This window comes from Pygocentrus nattereri, chromosome 12 (assembly GCF_015220715.1).
Source record: "Pygocentrus nattereri isolate fPygNat1 chromosome 12, fPygNat1.pri, whole genome shotgun sequence".
NCBI lineage: Eukaryota > Metazoa > Chordata > Actinopteri > Characiformes > Serrasalmidae > Pygocentrus > Pygocentrus nattereri.
The window spans coordinates 19,847,220-19,870,660 of NC_051222.1; the positions used below are offsets into that span (position 1 = coordinate 19,847,220).

Consider the following 23,441-nt stretch of genomic DNA (forward strand, 5'->3'; position numbering starts at 1 on the left):
CAACAGCCCTATACTGAAATCACACAGCCCCTACATCTCGCCAGAGACAAAATGCCTCGGAGGGGGTTGGAGACTGACACTATCAGCAGCTGTTAGGTCTAAAGCAGGCAGAATCCCTCACTAGTGAAGGGGGTGGGCTTTGTTAAGGCCATCTCTCCATGCGCAGAGACGTGTTTACATTCATCCACGAGAGCACAGCAAAGCAATATAGGCTCATATCAGACAGTTAGTAGGTCAAACTGAAATACGCATGCACGCACAGCATCTGAGCTTTTGTTGTAGGGTCTCTGAGCTGTCATCCTCCAACTCTGCCCCCTCTAACTGCTCCCCCTACCCTCACTTTGTACTCTCTCTCTCCTTCCATGCTTTGTTTTCATCCGTCAATGTTGTTTTTGTTGTTCTTGCAGCATCCATTCTCATTGGCTTGTTTGCTGGTGTGAGAGAGAGAGAGAGAGAGAGAGAGAGAGAGAGAGAGAGAGAGAGAGAGACAGAGGTCACCCTCTGACTGCAGTCAACCCCTAAAAAAAGATGAGAGAAAAATAGGAGGAAGATAAAGAGAGATGGAGAGTGAGAGAGAGAGAAAAACATTGGAGGAGGGGGACTAGCACGCAGGACGGCAGGAAGGAAGAAGGGAGGGAGTGAGGGAGAGAGAAAGGGAGTGGGTGAGCGGAGTTGCGAGGCAAACCCGGGATCACATGAGCAGATATCTGTTTACAAACTGAAGCTGGGAGGCTGAGGCAGAGAGGAGCAGGAGTCAGAGGAGCTAATACTCTGGGGCCTGACACTTATACACCACCCAGGACCTTTTTGCAAGAACAAGGAAATCTGGATGAGCTGAATTCTATCATCAGCCATTGTGGGGTTTTTAATTTATTTATTATCGTTCCTCCTCCTGAAGAAGGAAGGATTGAGAGACCAGCTGGTTTGAGGCGGAGAGAAAAACACTCCCCCACATAGGCTTCATACATGCAGACGCACAAACGGCAAAGAGAAATACCAGCCTCAAGCTAGCTCGAGGGTGGTGGAATAGGTCTGTGTGTGCTGCCTTTTGTTTCTCTTCTTTGGAAGGGGGCCTGCATTCGCTCCAGAGAAGGAGGAATACCCCTCACGGATCAGCCATTTTCAGGAAGACGGAGAGGCTGGAGGACTCTGAAAGAGGGAGAATGACATCAAGGAGAGACAAGGCTCATCCAAACCTTTTGTGATAGGGCTTGTGGAGGTGGACAGACTGTTTTCCAGAGGATTTCCTTCTTGATGGAGCGTCGCCTCACCACTGTCCACCAGGACCATGACATTGTTTTTCAAACAGTTGGACACCTCTTTGTAGGTCACTAGACCTTAAGGTCCACGTAGGCTATCATCAGGGAACTGCAGTCCCCATCCATCCATCTTAATGACAGTGAACGTGGTCTGAGGTTTCTTCTTGTTGTTTCGTTGTGTGTTCACATCTCGACTGGGTTCCTCTCTCCAGATCCCAGGAAAGCTAGCAAGGACACGGCTAACGTTATTATGGGAGAACGCGCTTTGTCTTTGTGACAAGGCGACCGTTGGTCGACAACAAGCTAACGTCGATTCGTTTGTGTGTCGATATCTACGACGACGAAGATTAAATTAAGGGGGAAAGGGGGGAGAAAATGAATGAAGTGACGTTAAAGACAAAAACGAAATAAGACATCAGCGAGGGGGCGAGTTCTTTCTCGCTTCTTCTCTTCGGGCTTCCGCAATTTTTACTAGGACGAGATTCAGCACGGATAAACAAAGTGGACGCGAGGTGTTAGCTTTCGGGTATAACGCGTCGCGAGGAGAAGTGTGAGGCTGCCCGTTTGGTTTGGACTCCCTCAGCCTGCTCTTCGCCTCACCAAGCCCTGAACCCACTGAGCTGGCCTTTCGGACTCGAGTTACATGCAACCATTCCAATGGTGTAACGGTGAGCAGCTCCGCTAAACTAACTCCACTCACCTCAGACAGACTCGAGTCGCTTAACGTTAGGTCCTGTCAGCTATGGCTTTGACGTGCTCAGCGCTTTACAGCGTGTGTTACCTCGTTTAATCCAGTTTTCCGTTCTTTTACTCTCCTTCACCAGCACATCTGTGTCGAAGTGTTTTGTTGACGTTTCCGAAATGTGTTTTTGTCTCTTAGCAGACACAAAGGCCTAGCAGTCGAATTCAGAGGTGAATGTTTACAGCGTAGGCTACTGCTTTAAGCTTATAGTCCTGAACTAACCTTATACTGCGGTGTCAGTGAATCACCCTCGGAAATCATTCTTTTTAGTAAGTTTACCGGAGGAAAAAAAGTCTTTCTTAACCCTCCTGTTATCTTCAAATTTCCTACCGTCTTTATCCGTGGGGTCAATTGAGTTCAGCTATTTAAACCTCCAGAAAATGATTATAAAATTGTCACCCAACTTTGTGTGTCTGGTACTTTACTTATTGAACGGGGTCACTTGGACCCCAACGATGGCTCATCTCAGAGAAATACAGCAGGTGTCAATTGTATTTACGAAGAATCATTGATTCCTGAATGATTTGCCCTTAGGAGAAAAGAGGAGATTAACATCAGCATTTCATTGAAAGGCGTTCTGGTGATGAACGGGAAAAGCAGCAGGTCTTCTTCTGAATTGATTCTGTGAAATAGAATATAAGGAAACCATGAGATCTCACACTTTTCTCATGGAAGTATTACTTGGGTACGACTGTAGTGAGATGAGTCAGACACAAATAGTTAATCCGTTTATGTGTTTTGATCAAAGTGAGTCAATCTGAGGGTCGTTTCTCAGTAGCCAAATTTCAGAAACAGGAGAGAATGTATGAAGTCTCACTCTGACTTCATACAGGACTTAACCCTGTCTAGGACAAGTAAGATAAGTAAAAGATTAAGAGGAGATCTCATTCAGAATATTTCCTCTGGGTAGGCTTAATCTCAGCCTGACCCTTGGTGTCATGCTTTTGTGAGGGTCACACTAAGCTGTTCCCCATGTTTTTAACCTAAAGTACTTTTTTTCTTTTCTTTTCCTTTTTTTAGTATGAAGCAGCTTAGATGCAGTTATCTTTTACTGTGTCAAAAGCTACTGGTGGGGTGGGCAACATGGCAATTTATCACAATACTCAAAGACACTGGTTTCCCACACCCAGATTACGCCTGAAATGAACGTCCAATGTTGACTCACCATTGGCCATGCAATGTAGCCCAAGCCTAGGCTTAATCCATGTCAGGAAAACTGGCCCAGGACATACAACAGTATTAAGTCTTTCTGAGATTTGATAAGTTTGGACAGACCACTTGCCCACCATTGCCCCAATAGAGTCTAAATACTATCAAAAGGGAGAGTACCTGATATTTTATTCAGCATTTCACACACTGCACTGCACTAAATCCAGTTAAACAGTACCAATTATACTCTCTTTTAAATTAAACATGCAGATTTTCAGAAGATAAAATACAATAAAATACTGTCACATTGAGCACCCCCACCCCCACCCCTAGAATGACTGAGGTTTACAGTAATCCCACTGTAAGTATCCAACCCCCTGCGGTGGTTGCAGTGAAGACATTTTGTGGGCATTCCTTAAAATACCCCTTTATTGGCTTCTTTCTCCCTAACCAGAAAAATAGGCTTCCAGCATTGGGAAGTATATGTGTATGAATGAAGGTGAATGTCAGTATGTTCCAAGCCCCTGATGTATGAATGGAAATCCTTATAATACACACGTGCGCACACACACACGCACACCAGCTGCCTGCCCCCATCTCTGAGGGGCCAGATGGCAGTTAGTTGGAGGTGGTGCCACAGTCGTCCATGTTTGCTTTGTGCATAGCTAATTACCCAGACTCCTCTTGGCACCAAGTGCATGGACAGTGACCAGAAGTCATTGGACCAGAAGCCAGATATTTGCCTTGTCTTTTAAGATCAACCAAATTAGCCAGTATAGAATAGTGTTTCACCAGTACTGGTACTGTATCAACCCAAATACTGGCGCTTGAATACAGTACCAATATCGGCAGTAGAGGATACAGGTACCATGAAGATGATACCTGTCATGCACTTGTGCTGCTGTATGCATACACACAAGTAGAAGGAGCTTAACTGAAGCAAGTCTCAAGAACTCATGAGACAAATAGTTGTAAGAATACTTTTGCAAAATCTATATCAACAATACTTCGAGGGGTGGCACAAGCAGACTTAAATAAACTACATTTAATTAAGATAAATAAAAAATAAACCATGCCACTTTTTGTAACTCTGAAACAGTTTAAATGTGATGTCATCCAACAAGTAATGACATTCATTCAAGCTTAGTTTGTTTTAATAGTGACACAAAACATTACTTTTACCAAAATATTTAAAAAGTGGAACAAAATAGTCACTCTCAGAAATAAAAACCTCATATTTCCAAAATGGAACAGGAAACGAAAAATATTTATAACTCTTGATGAAAGTTCCAGTTGTTTTTCAAGTATTTCTTCTAAGCAATTTTGCACCATTTCTGTTTGATCATTCTTCAAGTTCTCACACAACGTAAAGGTCAGCTTATGTTTTCAGATCATGTAAATATGTGAAGAGGAGTGGAATCAGTACTTGGTATCAGTCAGTATTTGAGAATCAGGTATCGATATAGGGAGGCAACGTGGTATCAGTGCATCTCTGCTATAAGCCAATGATTTATATGTACTTGTGTATGTTTATGTGAATGTATGTGTGTCTAGGCTGCCTCTGTGGTCTAGGGCTGCAGCGTTCAGACTGCGATATGACGTCGGAGGATCTGTATCACCTGCCGCTCAATGTGTATGTCATCGTACTGGGCATTGGCCTGTTTGTCTTTATGCTCAGCGTCATCTTCTGCTGCTACCTGTTCAGGTACAAGCATCCACACACATTCCTTAAGGGGTCACACACTCGTCTTTTGTTGCTGTCTTTTCATTCAGAGATGAATGGTTTTTATACTGAAATCGCAGTCTGAAGGTGGGCAGTTTTAAATCACAAGAGCTGCATTTTTTTTTTATTGTAGCCTACGTTAACAACAACACTGTTTCAGCAAGTGGCAACAAGTGACACACTACATTCAGTGTTCAAGCCTCAAGCCAGAAAAAGTGGACAGGCTGGTTTCTTTGGCCAAAAATAGAAGCCTGGGCCTTTGAGAAAATAATCACAATTTGAATTGTAGTCACAATCTTGATCAGAAAAAATGCAGCCTGATATTTTCTCCAAATTGTTCATCCTAGTGAGAACATTAGAGACCACTCAGTGTCATTTTGTAACACAAACTCATCGCTTCCTCAACCTAAAGTAAAAAATCCATAAACTATGGGCCTTCATGACCCAAAACATAGGCCTTTACTTTTCTTGCAAAAATAATTTGTGTAATTATCAGCAGCACCATTCCATTGTGAAGCAGTTCTTCATTTCACATAGTTGTTGCAGAACTGCATGCTGTATTGGCACATATACAGGAAGTGTGGGTGATCATGCCTTTGTTTCTTGACTTTGCAGGTTGAAACAGCAAGACACTAGACAGCAGTACAGCTATAATGAGGTACTACATTACAGCCAGCGTACTGCTCCCTCGGTTTGTCCTGAGAAAACCTTGGAGCCCTATGTTGAAGTGGATATATTTTAAGCTGACAGTGCACTTGTATGCATTTCAAATGTCTGGGAGCTAAATGAACATCTGAAGTCTGAACATCTCAAGTCCAGAAAGAAATTGTGTCAGTTAATGGGAGAAAAAGTTTCTGTTCTGCAGACAAAGTTTTCTTACAGAATGAAGTAATTATGCTGAATTTGTTCAGTTTGTTGAGTGCGGGATGTGTGGGTTAAAGGTAGTGGATGTAAATATAGCACAGACTGTAGGTGTAAACATGAAACCCAATCTTAACTCCTCATAGATAGATGACCTTCACACGTGGTACAGTGAATGTCTCGGGTGGGCATAACGGCTTGACTTGAGGCAAATATGTCATCCACCACTTTCAGTTTATATTTCTATGTTGAACTTGGGACATAATGGATTTGTATATAGAGATACATTGAATAAATGACGTTTGCAGTACCGACATTCATTAGTGAGTAGTATCTTCAGCTTGTTAACTGGCTCTACAGTTTAGATTTCCTGAAGAAAAGTTAAAGATGAAGTGGTAATGAGGCCTGCCCACGCATAGCAGCTTGCTCAAAAACATTTTCCTTCCTGGTTTTCTCTTAACAGGTGGTGTTGAAAGGGGCGGGGAAGAAGCTGAGCCTTCTGGGAGTATGTGTTCAATCTCTGATGTGGTTAACTTATGTGTTTTCGTATGTAAACCATATGCTTCTGGTTTCCAAATTGATGTGCGTGTTTCCTTTGTATCTTCCAACTGCCCTGGTTTAGACGTCAAGGCAGAAACCTTTCAATGCTTTGTGTTTCACATGCATTTAGAATCTGGGTGATTAAATAACACCATTATATGACAACTGGTTTAAAAAAAAAAAAAAAAAAAAAAAAAAAAAAAGGTATAGTTTGGTGAAAAATTAATGCGTACAGAATTTTCAACTTGGCCCATATGTAGTCGATCAGCCGAGACATGCCTGGAGTCCAAATTCTGTGTGTTTAGTTTAGGCTAATGCTGCTAACAAACAGTGCAAGTCAGTAGTCACCAGAATCTTTTCTGTTTCCTGCTGTCTAAAATGTCTGCCTGCTGACTTTCGTTCATTTTAGTAAGTCACGCTTTATCAAAAATCACACTGCCAAGTTTGCTTAATAAAGATCTGAATGTGATTTCAGCAGGTTTAGAAAATGTTGGGGGTGTATTTATTGAATATCTATCTGAATATTATCTGTATTCTGATTCTTGCAGCAGCCCTGTGCGGTCTGTCTAGAGGAATTTAAAGCCCGTGACGAGCTGGGTGTGTGTCCATGCTCTCACACCTTCCATAAGAAGTAAGTGCTAGAACACTGAAGCCGCAGTTTGCAAGAGCTTACCAGTGGTGAACTCCAAATAGGAGCCTGTTTACTCACGTATCACGGATTTGCCAAGTGTTACAAGCTAGAGGGCATGAGTAAGGGGCTTTTGCTGGATGGGGTAGAGGCCAAGCATTAGCCTATGTGCAGATAAAATATCAAGAGCATCTTATGACGAGAGTCAGTTTCCGATAGTGCTTACGTGTTTGTTTTATTTGCAACTCTATGCTTGTGAGATGAGCTTATAACCGTTCCCAGAATAGCTCATAGATTTAAAGTCATATTGCACACAAAAATGCTAGGTTGCTAAACCGGGATAGAAACTCAGTCAGCATTGTGGAAATAAGATCAGGTTAATTGAATAACTATGTACTACGCTCATATTTGATGTGTTTTATAACCCCTTCTATTCCAGGCTTATTATTCAGTTTTTGGTTTTGAGACTTATTCTGTAATGACTTATTTTCTAACTTCTGTTAAATGAATAAATAAGTTACGGAATAATGAGAGCGAGGAATTGAAGCAGTTTAAGGGGTTAAGAGTTTCTTAAATACTATTTATTTTCAACTTTTGTGCTATGTGTATGAAAGTTTTTTTTCTAATTTTCACCCCATTTTTAAGGTGCCTGTTGAAATGGCTGGAGATCCGCAGCGTCTGCCCCATGTGCAACAAGCCAATCATGCGACTACACAATGATAACACTCCGCGTGGGGCCGAGGGGCCGCAAGACCCTGAGGAGGTGTGACCCTGAAAAATGTAACCACCCAAAAAAACAAACAAACAAAAAAATATACAAAAAAAAAAAAAAAAAAAAAAAAAAAAAAAAAAAAAAAACACACCTTTTTGGCCCACAGCCATGTTTATTATCTCCAGTACTGCCACCTTTGGAGCGCACACAGTCTGATCCTCCACCTCTGGAGGAGGTAGGATTAAAACATAACTCTCCATGATGCACCAACATTTGGAGGCCCTAGTGGAACACCTGCTATAGTATCTTGAAGAGGGGGCAAAGAGTTCCACACAAATGCGTCCTTTCAAGAACTAGAACTCAATTGGCAAAAGCCAAAAATAGCCACTCGATTTACTCCGCAATGTTCTGTGAATAGACCAGAGTTCCTCAGCAAGGCACAAGCTGTGAGTTCTAGGTAAAGGCGGAGGTCAAGAGGAAGGTAAAGACCCCAGGGGGGCGTCTCTAAGCAACCAACTAATGAGGAACGGCACTGAACTGGAGCAACTGTATGAAAAGCATTTCTGCTCACAAGGACGGTGCTTAAGTACAAGCAAAATGGACTAACTGCAACAGAGTGAGACTGCTTTGTACTGATGCTTCGAGGCTATAGAACGTAAGTAAAGTGTATTGTCTGTTCGACTGGTACTACAAGTCTTTACATGGGCCTGTCTAGTGCTTACAAGAAGAAAATGTTAAGATATAAATTAGTAACCAGCAGTTACAATGTACTTCCCTATCACTGAATATGTATCAGGGTCTCGATTGACCGTTCCCTACTTTTTTTCTCATTATTTTGTATGGTTTAATGTTTTTTGAATAAAAATGTCATGTTTTGTGGTTATAATTCTTCAGCAGCAGTAGTAATTGAGTTGAACGATTTTAATTACTTTTCTTACAAAAAAATGTCAATACAAGCTTATGCGCACCCCCCCACACCAAGGCAAGAAAAAAAAAAAAGACATTTCTTGATTAGTTTGGTCACTTATCTGCCTAAAAATGTAATCGGTTCTTTTTAACATGTCCAAAAAAAATAAAAATAAAAATATTCACACAAGCAACACTGATTCAGTTCCACAGAGAATAGAGGAAAGTCCAAAAATTGGATTAGGACCGTCTTTATGAAGCCCAATATTATTGATTCAGATTCAAATCTAAAAGTGGGCTGCTGGGTCTAGCTTGTGGCCTCAGTTCCCTTAGCCTCCACGTACTCCAGAGCTTTCTGCTTGACTGCCTGGATGCTCTCAGGTGTACCGTGCTTCTTCTCGTAGTCCAGGTAGCGCTTGAAGAAAAACTTGATCTTCTTTACTGATACACTCAAGTGAATCACCCGGTCAAACAGGTCCCTAGAGGAGCACAAGAAGCAGTTTAGAATTCACTGGAGATCAGTTCACACCCAGTTTTTTTTTTTTTTTTATTCATGTAGCTGAAACCTGCATCTCAGCATTTAGGAAGACTTTAAATGTGACTGGCAACACCAGCTCCTTATGTTGTTTTACTGATCTGTTTACAGGAGAAATTTGTAAATTGATGCCTGACATCTCTGAGCAGGGATCAGTCAGAAGTTTAAAATTCCATGTAATTTCATGTAGTAAATTGATTTAAATCAAATCTCAAGGAAATTAACTTTCTAATATTTTATGATGTTATATTTATATACATGAAACAACCAAACTTTACAGTCCCCCAAAGGCAGTGTAGAACCTGCATCTTTGGTCAGAGGTTCTAATCTATTTGGTCCAGTGAAGGAAACCCATGTACTACTTTTCCCTCTTAATTGGAATATCCAATTTGACTGTTACCTGTGACCAGAAATACCCAGTCATGAGATTTTAACCCACAACCACTTGATTTCTCCAATCCAACCAAAATTTTCTTTAAAGGTTTACTTTAGTTTTATACTGGAGCTACAAGGGTAATTAACTAAGAAGTAATCAAAATTTATAGCCATCAGATTGGCTTTGCCTATCACACAGACATCTCAAACCAGAAAAGTATTCAGATTTGCATACGTAGTTCTTTTTATTCGATTCAAGAATAAAAGAAAGTACCGATTCGAGTATGCCATACAGTGTCAGAAGCTATATAAACAAGTCTGTTTGTGTAAAAAAAAAAAAAAAAAAAAAAAAAAAAAAAAAAAAAAAAAAAAAAAGCAGTTTGAAGGAAGTCTGCATGATTTAGCTGTGCAATTTGCATAACACTAATCAGTGACCATAAGCTTCCATTATTTGTAAGCTACTTTAGCCTTGTAGCTTCTGTGTAAACCTAAGACAAACATGGCTCGACTATATTCAGGGTAAGGAGAAAATTGTGTTAAAATTTTGGCTGAACCATTACTTCAACTAAGCCAACCATCCTAGATTCATATCCCTTAACACTTGCAAGTTCTTAGCGCAACAACCAACTTGGAACACACCTGACATCCTTCTGTGAGCCGTGCTTCACCATCAAGTCTATGAAGACAGACCACAGGTCTGTGCGTTTGGGGTAGCTGGTGAGGACCTGATCAAACATGGCCCTGGCTCTCTCTCGGTTTCCGTACTGAAACTCCAACCGGGCAAATTTGGTGATCAAGTCCACATCTGAAATAGGGAGAAAAGAAGGAATAAAACTGACAGTCCATAGTTTAGACTGAAAGTACAGTGTGAGTAAGTGCATTATTGAACAAATGAAAACTGTCCAAATATAACATTGCTTGGCAGTTCAGAAGGGTGCAACTATAAAAAGAATATGTAAGAAGCACTTACGGTCTTTGTTGGAAAGGCTCTGGAGCGCCCTCTGGAGGAGAGCATCGGCAGCATCCCTTTGTCCCTGGCGCAACAAGAAGGAGCCATAACTTTGCCATACAGCCTTCTCCTGCCTGAAGCGCTTCACCATCTTCTTATATAGGCTCTCTGCTTCCTGCACACACACACACAGTTTTTACATACATTCTCAGAAAGTTGCACTCCATTCGGTTCTGGAACGAGCCCCAAGTTAATGAATCTGTGGCCTGTTCTCCAGAAGCAGTTTCTGCCAGGGAAGACATTCTGATTTAGGGACATGCCCATATTTATAGTAACTCATCTCAGTAAGACCACTGAGCGGCTCAAAACTCTTCAGGTTAACGACATCCAGTGGGTACCAGGTAGTGCAACGCTAGCCACCCCCAACAACTGGTTTTCAATTCATTACTAGAATTTTAGCAGTTGTGGGTCAGAATGCAGCTTATAAACTCATTATTCAGTAGAGGAAGAGGTGTGTTGACCAGGAAAGACAGTGGCATTACCAATTCTGTAGCTTTAGGAAGGCATGCTGTCATTTTAAGTTTGCACCACTTCAGTTCTTAGGGTTATCTGGTGCTATACAAGTTTGTAGTTAAATACAGCTAGCATGGAAGGGCTAACCAACTTAATTATAAACCATTATTGTCTTATAAATCACAATTAAAAATACTGCCCTTAAAACACAGAGTATGAAGCTAGCTAAGTCAAGGTAGCCACCGTATTATTAGCTGTTTTGTAAATCCTGAACGTTTGTGTTATGGTAACAGTGCTGTGCCATCATAAGATGATTATGGCCACAAGTCCAAGTTGGGTTGCCATTCACCTGGGATTTCCCTGGATTGTCCAGGGAAAAAAAAAATTATACATGGAAACAAAATGTAAGAAGTTAAAACTGCTTCTTTTCATTCACATTAAACCTTTTATACGCAAACAATATGTCTGACTGATTCAGACTATCCTCGATGTAGGGACAACTTGGTGGACTGCTGGAGACCTGTTTAGACAATAGACAGCACTGACATTTATCTACCTACCAGTCCACTGAATTTAAGCCACTGACAGTGTTCAGTAATTTCACAGGGCTGATGACTGCCACTGACTCTCTGGGTCTGCAGATAAAGGACACTGAGCTAAAAGGCAGTCTCACCTTGATCTTGTTGGACTTGGCATAGATGTCTGCCAGCTGCTGGTGGACAGGCATGGGTTCACAGTATAGCACGGCTCGCTCAAACACTTTCTGCAGGCTCTCCTCTGTACCATACATGTTCTCTAGGTTTAGCAGAGCAACCCACACATTTTGCTTCTCCTGCTCCTCCCTACACAGGCACAGAAGGGGATTACACACATTAAATCAATTGAACAAACATGAATGGTGACAGACTACAGAGGACTTAAATTAGATGAGTCAACAAACAAAAGATATATTGTTGAGATTCAATATCACAGTTGGGGAACATGTTCTAGACTCCTTAGTCCCACTGAACATCTAAAGCCTGGTACCAAATGGCTCCAAACTGTACATACAAGCAAGGACCGTGAGGCCATACGGTGTCCTGTTTCTCATATTGGTGTTCAAAAGAGTGTAGCCTGTGGCCTGTTACCCAAAATTCCTTGAGATACAGGTGAGAAAATGAGTAAAAATGCATGTTGGCACACTGTTGACGTCACCAAAGTTAAGACTTTGAGGAGGACTGCAGGGCTTTGGTCACCATTGGGAAGTGGGCTTAAAAAGTCTAGAACTTAATTATTTCATTGTGGCCTCTCTTATGCATCAAGGCACACTACAGCTGAACCCTGTGAACTGTATGCTTTTTCTTTAATTATTATTCTTAAGACTTATTATACACCAATGGGATGATCTTTAAACCATTTTGGGATGCAGACAATTAACTTGTGTGCACAAGCTCAACATTTTTAACGTCTGAAAACTGTCATAAAATATGCCACCATAAAAATAGCAACGTTTAGTCCAGAAACTTTTATATTTCACTTTATAATAGGCATTCCTTAATGAAATTTCTACTGCTAAAATGACGCTAATTTACATTTGTCCGTCTATGGGAATTCCTATGGAATGTCAGCATCAAGCTAATGACTGTGTCTGTTTGCTGAATCTGAATCCGCATCACGGTGGTATAAAAATTTAAGAAAGAAATGCAATTTAAACAAGACAGCGAATTTTCACTTTTAATAGCTGACAATACTTTTCCGGACAATTCTGGAAAAAGTTCTTCTCAAGTCCTGAACAGCACCGTTTAGCTCCAACGATGCTGGATGAACTGAGAAACTCCACTGCTGGGTTTGCTTTTTGGACTTCTACTTGAATTATTGCTGCACCAAAGTAACAATACCTTAAGCGACTCTACTTACCCCTGTTCTCTCTCTCTCTCTCACGCACACACAAAATGTCCCTCTCACCAACCTGAAGGAGATAGTTTTGAGCGCTCTCTCAGCAACTGCACGGGCCTGCTCGATCTGTGTAGCCTGAAGGTGGAAAGCCATGTACTGCAGCCAGAGCAGTGAGCTGTCAGGAGAGGACAGGATCAGCCGCTCGAACGCCTCAGAACTCTCAGGCCGAGCAGATGCATCCATTAGCTCCGCTTCCAAGCGGTTTAAACTCCGCTCTGCCTCCTGACGTTCTTGCGCCATCTCCCGCCGAGACTTCTTCACCGGCTTAGGAAGGAGAGAAAAATGTATACACACATACAAAATAACTTTCAGTTAGTATAAATTATTATTTTTTTTGTTTTTACACTCTTGTTTAAATCAATCACTGTTGTTCATTTTTTTGTTTTATACTATCGATTAAGAAATAAAGTTGGTAATAAACTGAAATATCATACCAGAAACCAAAACGGTACATTTTTATTCAGTTTTTAAAAGGGGAATTCCACTAATATACAGTTTTTAAACATTAGTTAAATCACTCAGATTGGTTTGGTGTAAAATAAAATTTCCAGCTCTGAATTCTTCTGACAGGAATCAGGAGACAATGTCTAAGATAGACAATGAAAATTTAGCTATTTTGTTTACCATCTTAAATGACTAGTTAACTCACACATGCGCTCTGAGGTTTCATAAGTAATGTTGATAATGGTAAAATAGCAGTAAATCAGAAAAATGTTTTCTTTGCAGCCTATTTTGCCTTAGAACACCTGCGTGTACATCTCTGCCATGAATGGATTAAAACAAAAAATTAGGCAGAAACCTTAAAATTATAACAATGGCCTAATCCCATTTCACCCCTTGCCCATACCACTTAGCCCTTACCCCTCCATTTTGCGCACTCACGCCTAGGGGTAGGGTTTTTTTTGTTGATTTAGAGGGGTAGGGAGAAGTGTTGGAGCTACTTGGCCTCCAAACAGAGGTTTTTCAGAGGCACACTCCAGAGTGTGATATCTTCAGACATCTAGTTTGTATCACTTTCATTTCTCTAGAATGGATCATTAATAATAATGATGACATTTTGATTCCGCATCAAGCATTTCGAACATTTTCAAACTTATTTAATGAAAGTATAGTCTATTACAGTTATACATACCTGGTGTGAGACTTAATCATCACTTATGTTACAAAAGGGATTTTAATCTAAAATTTAATTTTTAACAGCTCCCATCATTTTGAAATTATAAAATTATTCTGATAAGTCCTATACACCTATCTGTTACCAAACTGATTTTATATTACTGAATGCGTTGATTCCAGACCTGTGAACAAGTCATTTTTCTTGGTGTAGGTGCCATATCATGTATTGTGTGTGTGTGTGTGTGTGCGCGCGTCACCTTGCTCTGATTGTCCTGCTCATCGTCACTGGACTCAATTGTGTTTTCAGCAACAGATGCAGGTTTGAGGGTGTTCAGATCAATGTCCCAGGAGAAAGCCGACGCTACCTGCAGCCTGCCATGCTCTTCTGCCTTACTTTTATCCTACACATACACACAGTGTGAAACACAGTCTGCACAACTTTTTAGGGAAGCTCTTTCTTGAGATGTATAGCTCACCTTTTTCTTTTCTTTCTGTGTCTCCTCTTCTCTAAAATACACTTCAACTCCACTGTCGAGGTCCTCAGCCTGTGATTGCTTCAGCTTGCTCTTCTGTTTCTTGTTCTTTTTCTCCGAATCCTTTTCAGTTTTCTGTGGCTTCTTCTTTTTCACAACTTCCTCCTACATAGATAAAGATGTAACATTTAAAAGGGGCAGTCCAACATAAAACTACAGCTCAAAAATGTTATTTGCTCTGTTCTGCAGAATTCTGTAGCGCTGTATTATATATTTCAGCCTCATCAGTCTGTCAGAATTCACCATTCCTTAAACCGAATTTATATTATCATTCATCAGTGTTCTCTTACTGCAAAACCCAACATGCATTACACAGTCAGGTAATTACGCATTGGTGACCAGTAGCCCAGTGGTAGGAGATGTGAGGATCAATAACATACATAACGTGACATAATACACAATGCATAACTGGAAATGGCTGCAATGTCAACCAAAACTGACTGCCAGCCTAGCCACTGCATAGGCTAACAAGCTAATGGGTGCCAGAGACAGGAGGTAAGAGGTAACAATGGCTACACAGACATTCATGCACCTGATCATTCTCAGAGATCTTGCGTTTCCGCTTGGCGGTTATCTTGTCATGCTCCTCTTTCTCCTTTCCCCTCAGACGCAGTGGGAGCCCAAGGGATTCTGGGAGAATGTCTGCTTCCCCTGTGTCCTCTGGAAGCAGGGAGAGGTCCACACGCTTGCTCTCTGCGTCAACACTGAACATAAACACAAATCCCACAACAGAGTCAGAGTTACCACTACAGTATGGAAAATATGACCACTGCATATTATAGTAAAACATAATGAGATGTATCTATATTTACACAACCTGTGTTACCATATTAGCCCTATTCAGTGTTCTTATGCTTATGATACATTTTTTCTCTCTTCAGTCAGAAGAACTCTGAGCTGCAGCTCACATATTACAAGTGTAATTCTACGCAATAAAACCAAAATGACCAAATGAGATGATATTAAGATACGTGTAAGATGCAGTACTTAATCACATCAAATTAATGCTGTTATTAAAGAAATAATCATGGCTGTAACTATAAATATTTTTACTTCCCAATATTCTATTGATAAGTTATCTTAAATATTTTAATATTCTACAAGGATAGTGTTACTCTTAGGTATATTATAATTACATACTGCATTTTTTATTATTATTACTTTCATTTTTTAATAAATTCCTATTGGTTAGGGAGACTCTACCTTGACAAACATTTCATAAAGGTAGTGTGTGTCAGTTATTCTAAGTGTTTCCATTTAATATCTTAATTATCAAATTGTTCAGTATTAATGAATATATTTTGTAGTCCTAGAAAAATACTCTGTAAACGAACAAGTCACCATGTATTTTAACTTTTTTTTTATAACAACAAGTTTTTAAACAATGAATATACTATGATCATTTATTTACAATGTTAATGACAACATGTAAAATTTCTTCAGTTATTATACAGCTTCTAACAAAGGAGCTAAACCCCATCAAATTAGAAGAGAAAAAATGGTGGCATCATATTAGAACAATTTAATGCATGTACCTGCAACAAAAGTGCTTTAATATTTGTAAAAACAAACTTCTCATTAGTGTTAGCTCTCTTATGACTTCTCTTTCAGAAAATAGAAATACTGGCAGCCATACATATACAAATGGTCAAAACCAAGAGGTCGTACTGTCAGTGTAAAGTCTTACTGGATAACTTTGGCCGTCAGCAGTGCATTCTGGGTGACGTGTTCAGCAAATGTTTTGGGGTTGTTCACAAAGTAGTTTGTGGCTTGATTGAACAGCACTCTTCCTGTTATTGATCTTGACAACCTTTAATGAAGGAAACAAAAATCAGTGTTCCATCATGGATTGGTCAAAAACTAATCTGACATACACTACATGTCCAGAATGTTCCAGTTAGTGAATACACCTACTTTAAGGTGCATCCATTGTTTTATCCGTTCAATTGGTAACTTTCATAGAAAAGCATTACTAATGGAATGTGATACTCTGATGTTGGATGAACTGATCATCCAACATCAGTACCTGATCTCACTAATGCTCTTGAAGCCAATCAAAACCTCACAATAATGTCCCAGCATTTAATGTAAAGCCTTCTCAGAAGAGTAGAAGCTGTTACTATAGCAAAGGGGGACAAACTCCCTATTAACACTCTTGATTTCAGAAGAAATATTGGATGAGCGGGAGTCTGCAAACTTTTGGACATATAGTATATTTGTTCATGCAATATGAAAAGCTAGTAATGCAGTATGAAATGACGCATGCACTGAAGGGAAAGTCACAAAAACACAACCACAGGTCAAAACAAAAACAGTAACAGTACTGGTGACATCTCTGATACAGAATAAGCAAAAGGTTCAGTACCTCAGAAATATACCCTTGTCTCCCACATTGTTGACATAACCTCGTACAATCTGTTCCTTCTGAAGCTCCGAGACAGACCTGATATCTGCATCTTTAACTGGCAAGGCCTTCCCAGCATGGATCCTGTGTAGTTTTATCAAAAGGAGAAGTGAAAAATATGCTGATCCCTTCTTGTAAGAGAACATTCATTATTATGTTTGTTACGCAAGTTTATAAAACTGTGCATATTATTGAAATATACATCATATCTGTCACATCCAGAGTCAAAGGCTGGGTGTTTGTGTTTGCTTATTCTAATTCTCATCATGAGTCATTTATTCTTTTTATTTAGCTTTAAAATATTTATATTTTACTTTTTTTTTAATCTGTCTTCCATTTGTTTTAGATGGGTAGGACAGTGATGAAGTGATATGTTTTGCATATAGATTTTTGGGGGAAAAAAAAAAAAAAAAAAAAAAAATTGTATCCTTCTGGATTTTCACGGTGAAATGTTCATGCAGCTAGTTGCACACAACACATTCATTTACTACACTAGATAGCCAAATAGCAGCTTGCATTTCTTGATTCACTGGGTTGTTCTTGGCATAAAGTCATCCGAGATGTATAATTTACATACTTGCTGCACTTTTATCATTTTTGTATTTTTTTCCTAGCAGTCATTCCTGTTTTCCTTTTATGCCTCTACGTAGGGTTCTTATACAACCCCTGGCAAAAAGTATGGAATCACCCGTCTGGGATGAGCACTCATTCAGACATTTTATTCTGTAGAACAAACTCAGATCAAAAACATGATGCAATAATGAGGTCATTCCAAAGTGCAACTTGTTGGCTTTCAGAAACACTAAAAGAAATAAAAAATTAAAAAAAACATTGTGCAAACAAAGTAAACGTTACTTTTATTGAGCAAGCACGGGGAAAAAAAAAAAAAAAAAAAATGGAATCACTCAATTCTGAGGAAAAAAAAAAAAAATATGGAAATCATTCAAATTGGAGATAGAAGATAAATTTCCTTTCCCTGAATTAGCAGATTAGATCTGCTCGTTAGTCTGCAGTTAAAAACACCTGCAGTCATGACACCTTGGAGGGCTGCTGGACGAAGTGGAGTGGCAAGAACCATGGCTCCAACAAGAGAAATGTCTCTTGAAACAAAAGAGAGGATTGTGAAACTTCTTGAAGAAGGTAACTCTTCACGCATGGTTGCTAAAGATGTGGGCTGTTCACAGTCAGCTGTATCCAAGATATGGACCAAATACAAACAGCATGGAATGGTTGTTAAAGCCAAGTGTACTGGTAGACCAAGAAAGACCTCAAAGCGTCAAGACAAAGAACTTAAGGCCATTTGTCTTGAAAACCGAAAAAGTACAACTAAACAGATGAAGCATAAATGGGAGGAAGCTGGAGCCAATGTATGTGACCGAACCGTAAGAAATCGCCTAAAGGAAATGGGATTTCAATACAGGAAAGCTAAAAGAAAACCATCATTGACACGTAAACAGAAAAGAACAAGACTGCAATGGGCTAAGGAGAGGCAATCATGGACTGTGGATGACTGGATGAAAGTTATCTTCAGTGATGAGTCAAGAATCTGCATTGGACAAGGTGATGATGCTGAAACTTTTGTTTGATGCCGTTCCAGTGAGATTTATGAAGAGGACTGCCTGAAAACAACCAAATTTCCACAGTCCTTGATGATATGGGGCTGCATGTCAGGCAAAGGCACTGGGGAGATGACTGGTTAATTCTTCTATCAATGCACAAGTTTACATTGACATTTTGGACAGTTTTCTCATCCCTTCAATTGAACAGATGTTTGGAGATGATGAAATAAGTTTCCAAGATGACAATGCATCGTGCCATAGGGCAAAAACAGTGAAGGCATTCCTTGGAGTACGACACATTCAGTCGATGTCATGGCCTGCAAATAGTCCAGATCTCAACCCAATTGAAAACCTGTGGTGGAAATTGAAAAAAAAAAATGGTCCACAAGAAGGCTCTGACCTGCAAAGCTGGTCTGGCAACTGCTATCAAAGAGTTGGCACCAAATTGATGAAGAATACTGTTTTTCACTCATCAAGTCCATGCCTCAGAGACTGCAAGCCGTTATAAAAGCCAAAGGTGGTGCAACTAAATACTAGTGATGTATTTTAAATGTTCTTTTGTTTATCTGTTTTTCATGATTCCATATTTTTTTCCTCAGAATTGAGTGATTCCATATTTTTTTTCCCCGTGCTTGCTCAATAAAAGTAACATTTACTTTGTTTCCACAATTTTTTTAAAATTTCTTTTAGTGTTTCTGAAAGCCAACAAGTTGCACTTTGGAATGACCTTATTATTGCATCATGTTTTTGATCTGAGTTTGTTCTACAGAATAAAATGTCTGAATGAGTGCTCATCCCAGACGGGTGATTCCATACTTTTTGCCAGGGGTTGTACAGCGGAGTAGGTGAATTTTGGGTCCTCTTCTGTAATAGTTTGGATCCCAAAATAATTTGAGCAATGTGTAAAGTTAGCCAGCATCACAAGAGGAGACATGGAATCTAGTCACGTAAATAATGATAACAGTCGGATACAGAAGAATAAATTATGGGACAAGCAGCTGTTTAAACAGCTGGTAGTATTAGCTGCTAGTTAATGCAGCCAGTTATTGAAACGTCAGAGACTGAGAAACTGAACAAATCATCTTTAAAATCTTGACCTTCTGACCCAATCCCTTTTACTTGCAACATGTTTCTTTTTATGGAGCACTTATGTATAGAGGCCTATTCATACACTGAAATCATCTTCATAACTACTAAAAAGTATATTATTCAATACAGTGCAGAAATTAGGAAAGACCATTTCAGTCATGTTTGAGATGTACAGAGCCGTTTCTCCTGCTATAGATTAAATCTGGCATTCAACGTACAGGAGAATCTAGCATCATTCAGAGCGGCTTGGTGTGAATTGCTACATTCTAAAACGACTTACTGAGTCTTCCTTTATTTCTAAAAAGGTCCCTCACAGAAAGTCATTACATGAACTGATGATGGATACACTGCTTGATATCCGACACACCATTTTACAATTTAAGGTTTTGGCCCAAAATGTATTTCTAAAATCAAATCATGGCTTTGAGATGCATACAGGCAGTTACAAGGTAACCCCAAAAAATATATTTCTTTTAGATTTACGACCATTTTACTATTTTCAACATTGTACACAAAAGCTGCTCGTTTTTGGACAGTAAATAAAATGGCTATATTTGCATGGCAGACATCATGACCCCTGGTTCCCATCACCAGCACTGTAAATAAACCTGAGTCAGTAAGTTTCTCTTCAATTAACCATTTCACATCAAACCACTCCGAATGACTGTTTGGTTGACCACTAAATTCTAAAACAATTGGAGGAAAAATGAGTGAAATTCCCCCTCAAGTATACTGTAAATTTGGATTCTCCTTTAAATTAATACTTTTTCCTTATATGCTGGATGCCTGAGCTCTAAAAGCTAACGTACCTAGACAGACGCAAGGACACATGGAACTTTCCATCTTCTTCCCCAATAACACAGCATCTAAACAGACAGAGCGACAGAATAAATAACTTGATCATAAGAAACTTCAGAAATAGCTCTTAATTACTCAAAGTGAAAACACAGTCTCACTTGACTACTTGGCCTTCTTTGTACTGTTCCAGTGGCTTTTCAGTGTATGTGTCAGACAGATCCGTTATGGAAGCTGAGCCATAACTTCCAAATGGCAGTTTCAGGGCCAGTCCCATTTGGGGGATGATTTTGTGAATGGTTCCCATGGCAACAGTTCCCTGCTCGAGCTTGTGCGTCCCTGTGGTGACAAAGCACACAGGAAACGTAAAGGTGGCCTGAAGGAACTCAATATGTGATGTCTGTGTGAGTGTATGTGCTCATAACATGATGTGCTGCACTAATATACATGTGGGTGACAAAAAAAAAAGGAAAATAAGTATATTTGTTACTGCAGTCCAAAATCTATCCAGTACACAGCAGCAATTTATTAACATTTATCATCATTTATTTATTATTTTATTAATTATTTATTAATTTATTATGAGGCTGAAGCCCAGCTGCTCACGCCACACATTGACAATTTACAATTGTAGCTCTCATTTTATATGCAGCTTTTATTTATGAATCACTGTATTATTATGGTTTTAGTTTGTTGCTTTTATTTAAGTTTTCATGAAAAGCAGCAGTGAGACAAGCAGATAGAGATGAGCTCAGTCATAGCCAAGCTAAAGAGAGTAAAGAGGTGGAATGCAGAGCTTTTATATGTCCCTTTATTTGAGGCGTGTTGTGCATGTTGTGTTTCAGATTGAAGATTTTCCTGTCAGGAAAGGTTTGTTAAGCTGTGTTGAACCGGACAATTGCAGCAAGTAACGTGACAAATTCTCTTTTAAAGACTTAAAACTTGACTCAGACCTCAGAGACCTGAGATTTGAACTCGCACCTCAGAGTCTCAACTCAGACCGCCACCTCAGAACCTTAAGACTCAATTCGGACATGCATAATGCGACTTGAGAAAATCTCTGGTATAGATTTTGTACATGAGCTTTTGTGTGTTATGGTGTTGACAATGTAGACATGATTCAAGGTTTATGTGAGGCAGTTCAGGTTTCTGTATCGTTTAAAACTCAGTAGCCCATTATTATAAGATCATTATTTTTCATAAGGTTACGCTACATTTGAATCACTTTCCATCCATGAAAAATTCTAATGACAGAGACAAACAAGGAAAAACAAAAACTGAACTTTGATCTCAAAATCAATAATTGCCTCAAAACTTTAAATTGTATTTTAAATGTTACCTGTGAGGGAAAGGAACAGCCGTACAGGCTTTCTGGAGCTGATCCCCACAACTTTTGCAGAGACACACTGACCACTTCTGAAGAGCTTTTGTGGCTTATTAGCATCCTGGAACACATGCAAAAAACAATACGGTGACCAAGTTTGTTTATGCTAATAAATGACACTCATGTGAAAAGGGTTGATTAATCTTAAAGAAAGCCCCCCCCCAAAAAAACAAAAACAAACAAACAAAAAAAAAAAACAAAAAACAAAAAAACACCCCAACAACGCACATAAAAGCAGTGACTCACTCGAGGTTTGTTGATCATGGCCAGCAGCTCTACTGTCCCAGTGATGCTTGGAGAGACTGCGAGCTCCAGACATTTGATATCTGGCTTGTACTGTAAGAAAACAATGATATTAGCAAAATTTGCCAACACAACACCTTCTCTTTAATCTTATTATTACGTTTATACATTCACACAGTTCTTACTTTGGATACAAAGCAAATTAGCTCATCTCCAGGTTTGTAGCTGTCCAGCTTGGGTACACCGCCTGTTGAGTGGATATCCACATCCACGTTCAGTTTACTGCAAAAATGTGGGCAAGCCAGTTAATTATTCATTTTCTTTTCTCCCCCCTGAGTCAATAACATTTTATAACAGGTAATATTCACAAAGACTGAACACCATGTACCTCGGGAGAAGTGTGAGCTCAGGCAGAGAAAAAACAAAGTTGGGGTGACTGAAGGGGAGGAACCTATGGAGCAAAATGAAGAAAAGTGATCAGTAACTTGCATTTAGATCCTCTGTTGGCTGAAACTCAAGGTACAGTATTAATCCAGATTTAAACAGTGTTGCTAGATAGTGTTGAAGTTGCTAGAAATTTGAAGTTGTTTAATGATAATCATTACATTTTTGTATTTCTGTGGAGGTTTGCACTGGAAAGGAGAGGAATGAGGTCAGTAGAGACAAGACGGAATACATGTGTGTGAATGAGAGGGATTGAGATTTTTGTTGGGAGTGACAAGGCTGGACAAGATTAGAAATGAGCAGATCAGAGGGACAGTGAAGGTGGAGCAGTTTGGAGATAAAGCCAGAGAGGCCAGGTTGAGATGGTTTGGACGTGTTGAGGAGGAATAGTGGATATATATTGGTCAAAGAATGTTGGAGATGGAGCTGCCGGGTAGAAGGAGAAGAGGTAGACCTCAGAGAAGGTTTATGGATGTAGTTAAGGTGGACATGGAGATGGTTGGTGTGAAACTAGAGGAGGCAGAAGATCCGCTGTGGAGAAGGAGGAGAAGGAGGAGGAGGAGAAGAAGAAGAAGTTTCTGCCAGAGCATATACAACTAAAATGGTCCTAAATACATCATAAATCTAAAAAAGGTTGCCTAAATTACATCTGTTAATTTCGTTAAGCACATAGTCGGTGTCAGTATCACTCATTGCCATTTTGATGGCGTTTTTTTAAATGCTTGCTGTTTCTGGGACAGCACTGTTTTTGGAAAATACACAGACTGAGAAAAACAAAAGAAATCAGAATAGGAGCCCTGAGACATGCATGCCCTAAGAAACTAAAGAGGAGCCAAAATTCCGCTCTCTTTATCAACAGATTTCTTAATTGGATTTCTAGGCCCTAATCTAATCTAAGAAATAAAGTATGCAGTGACCACTTGAATAATTGGATAACTGCCTAAATCTAACAAATGATCGAATTGCTAAGTGCATGCAAGCACACATGATTGTGTGTTGTGATGTATTATGTCTTCAAGTGAACCACCCCTGCCCCTAAATTATTGG

At 39.6% G+C, this 23,441-nt stretch overlaps 2 protein-coding genes across 3 annotated transcripts in view; one reads left to right on the forward strand and one right to left on the reverse strand.

Annotated features, from left to right (window-relative positions):
• The first annotated feature begins 546 nt into the window (after nt 1-546).
• zgc:175214 (uncharacterized protein LOC557610 homolog) lies at nt 547-8,500 on the forward strand. The gene is made up of 6 exons (XM_017710044.2): nt 547-1,927; nt 4,705-4,855; nt 5,489-5,531; nt 6,198-6,239; nt 6,823-6,905; nt 7,548-8,500. Exons 1-6 carry the CDS (start codon nt 1,903-1,905, stop codon nt 7,669-7,671), a joined length of 468 nt encoding a protein of 155 aa, XP_017565533.1. The 5' UTR covers nt 547-1,902; the 3' UTR covers nt 7,672-8,500.
• Nucleotides 7,783-23,441, reverse strand: part of pdcd11 (programmed cell death 11) — a 38,321-nt gene continuing 22,662 nt past the window's right edge. For both annotated transcript variants that reach the window (XM_017710045.2, XM_017710046.2), the window contains exons 21-36: nt 22,339-22,401; nt 22,136-22,232; nt 21,954-22,043; nt 21,663-21,768; nt 20,485-20,662; nt 20,338-20,394; nt 16,842-16,964; nt 16,164-16,286; nt 15,009-15,180; nt 14,420-14,581; nt 14,201-14,344; nt 12,841-13,091; nt 11,566-11,734; nt 10,401-10,554; nt 10,070-10,235; nt 7,783-8,999 (exon numbers count right to left, since the gene is read on the reverse strand). In XM_017710045.2, coding sequence (XP_017565534.1) covers nt 8,828-8,999; nt 10,070-10,235; nt 10,401-10,554; nt 11,566-11,734; nt 12,841-13,091; nt 14,201-14,344; nt 14,420-14,581; nt 15,009-15,180; nt 16,164-16,286; nt 16,842-16,964; nt 20,338-20,394; nt 20,485-20,662; nt 21,663-21,768; nt 21,954-22,043; nt 22,136-22,232; nt 22,339-22,401 — 2,227 coding nt within the window. In that variant the 3' untranslated portion in view covers nt 7,783-8,827. The remainder of the gene's footprint in view (nt 9,000-10,069; nt 10,236-10,400; nt 10,555-11,565; nt 11,735-12,840; nt 13,092-14,200; nt 14,345-14,419; nt 14,582-15,008; nt 15,181-16,163; nt 16,287-16,841; nt 16,965-20,337; nt 20,395-20,484; nt 20,663-21,662; nt 21,769-21,953; nt 22,044-22,135; nt 22,233-22,338; nt 22,402-23,441) is intronic.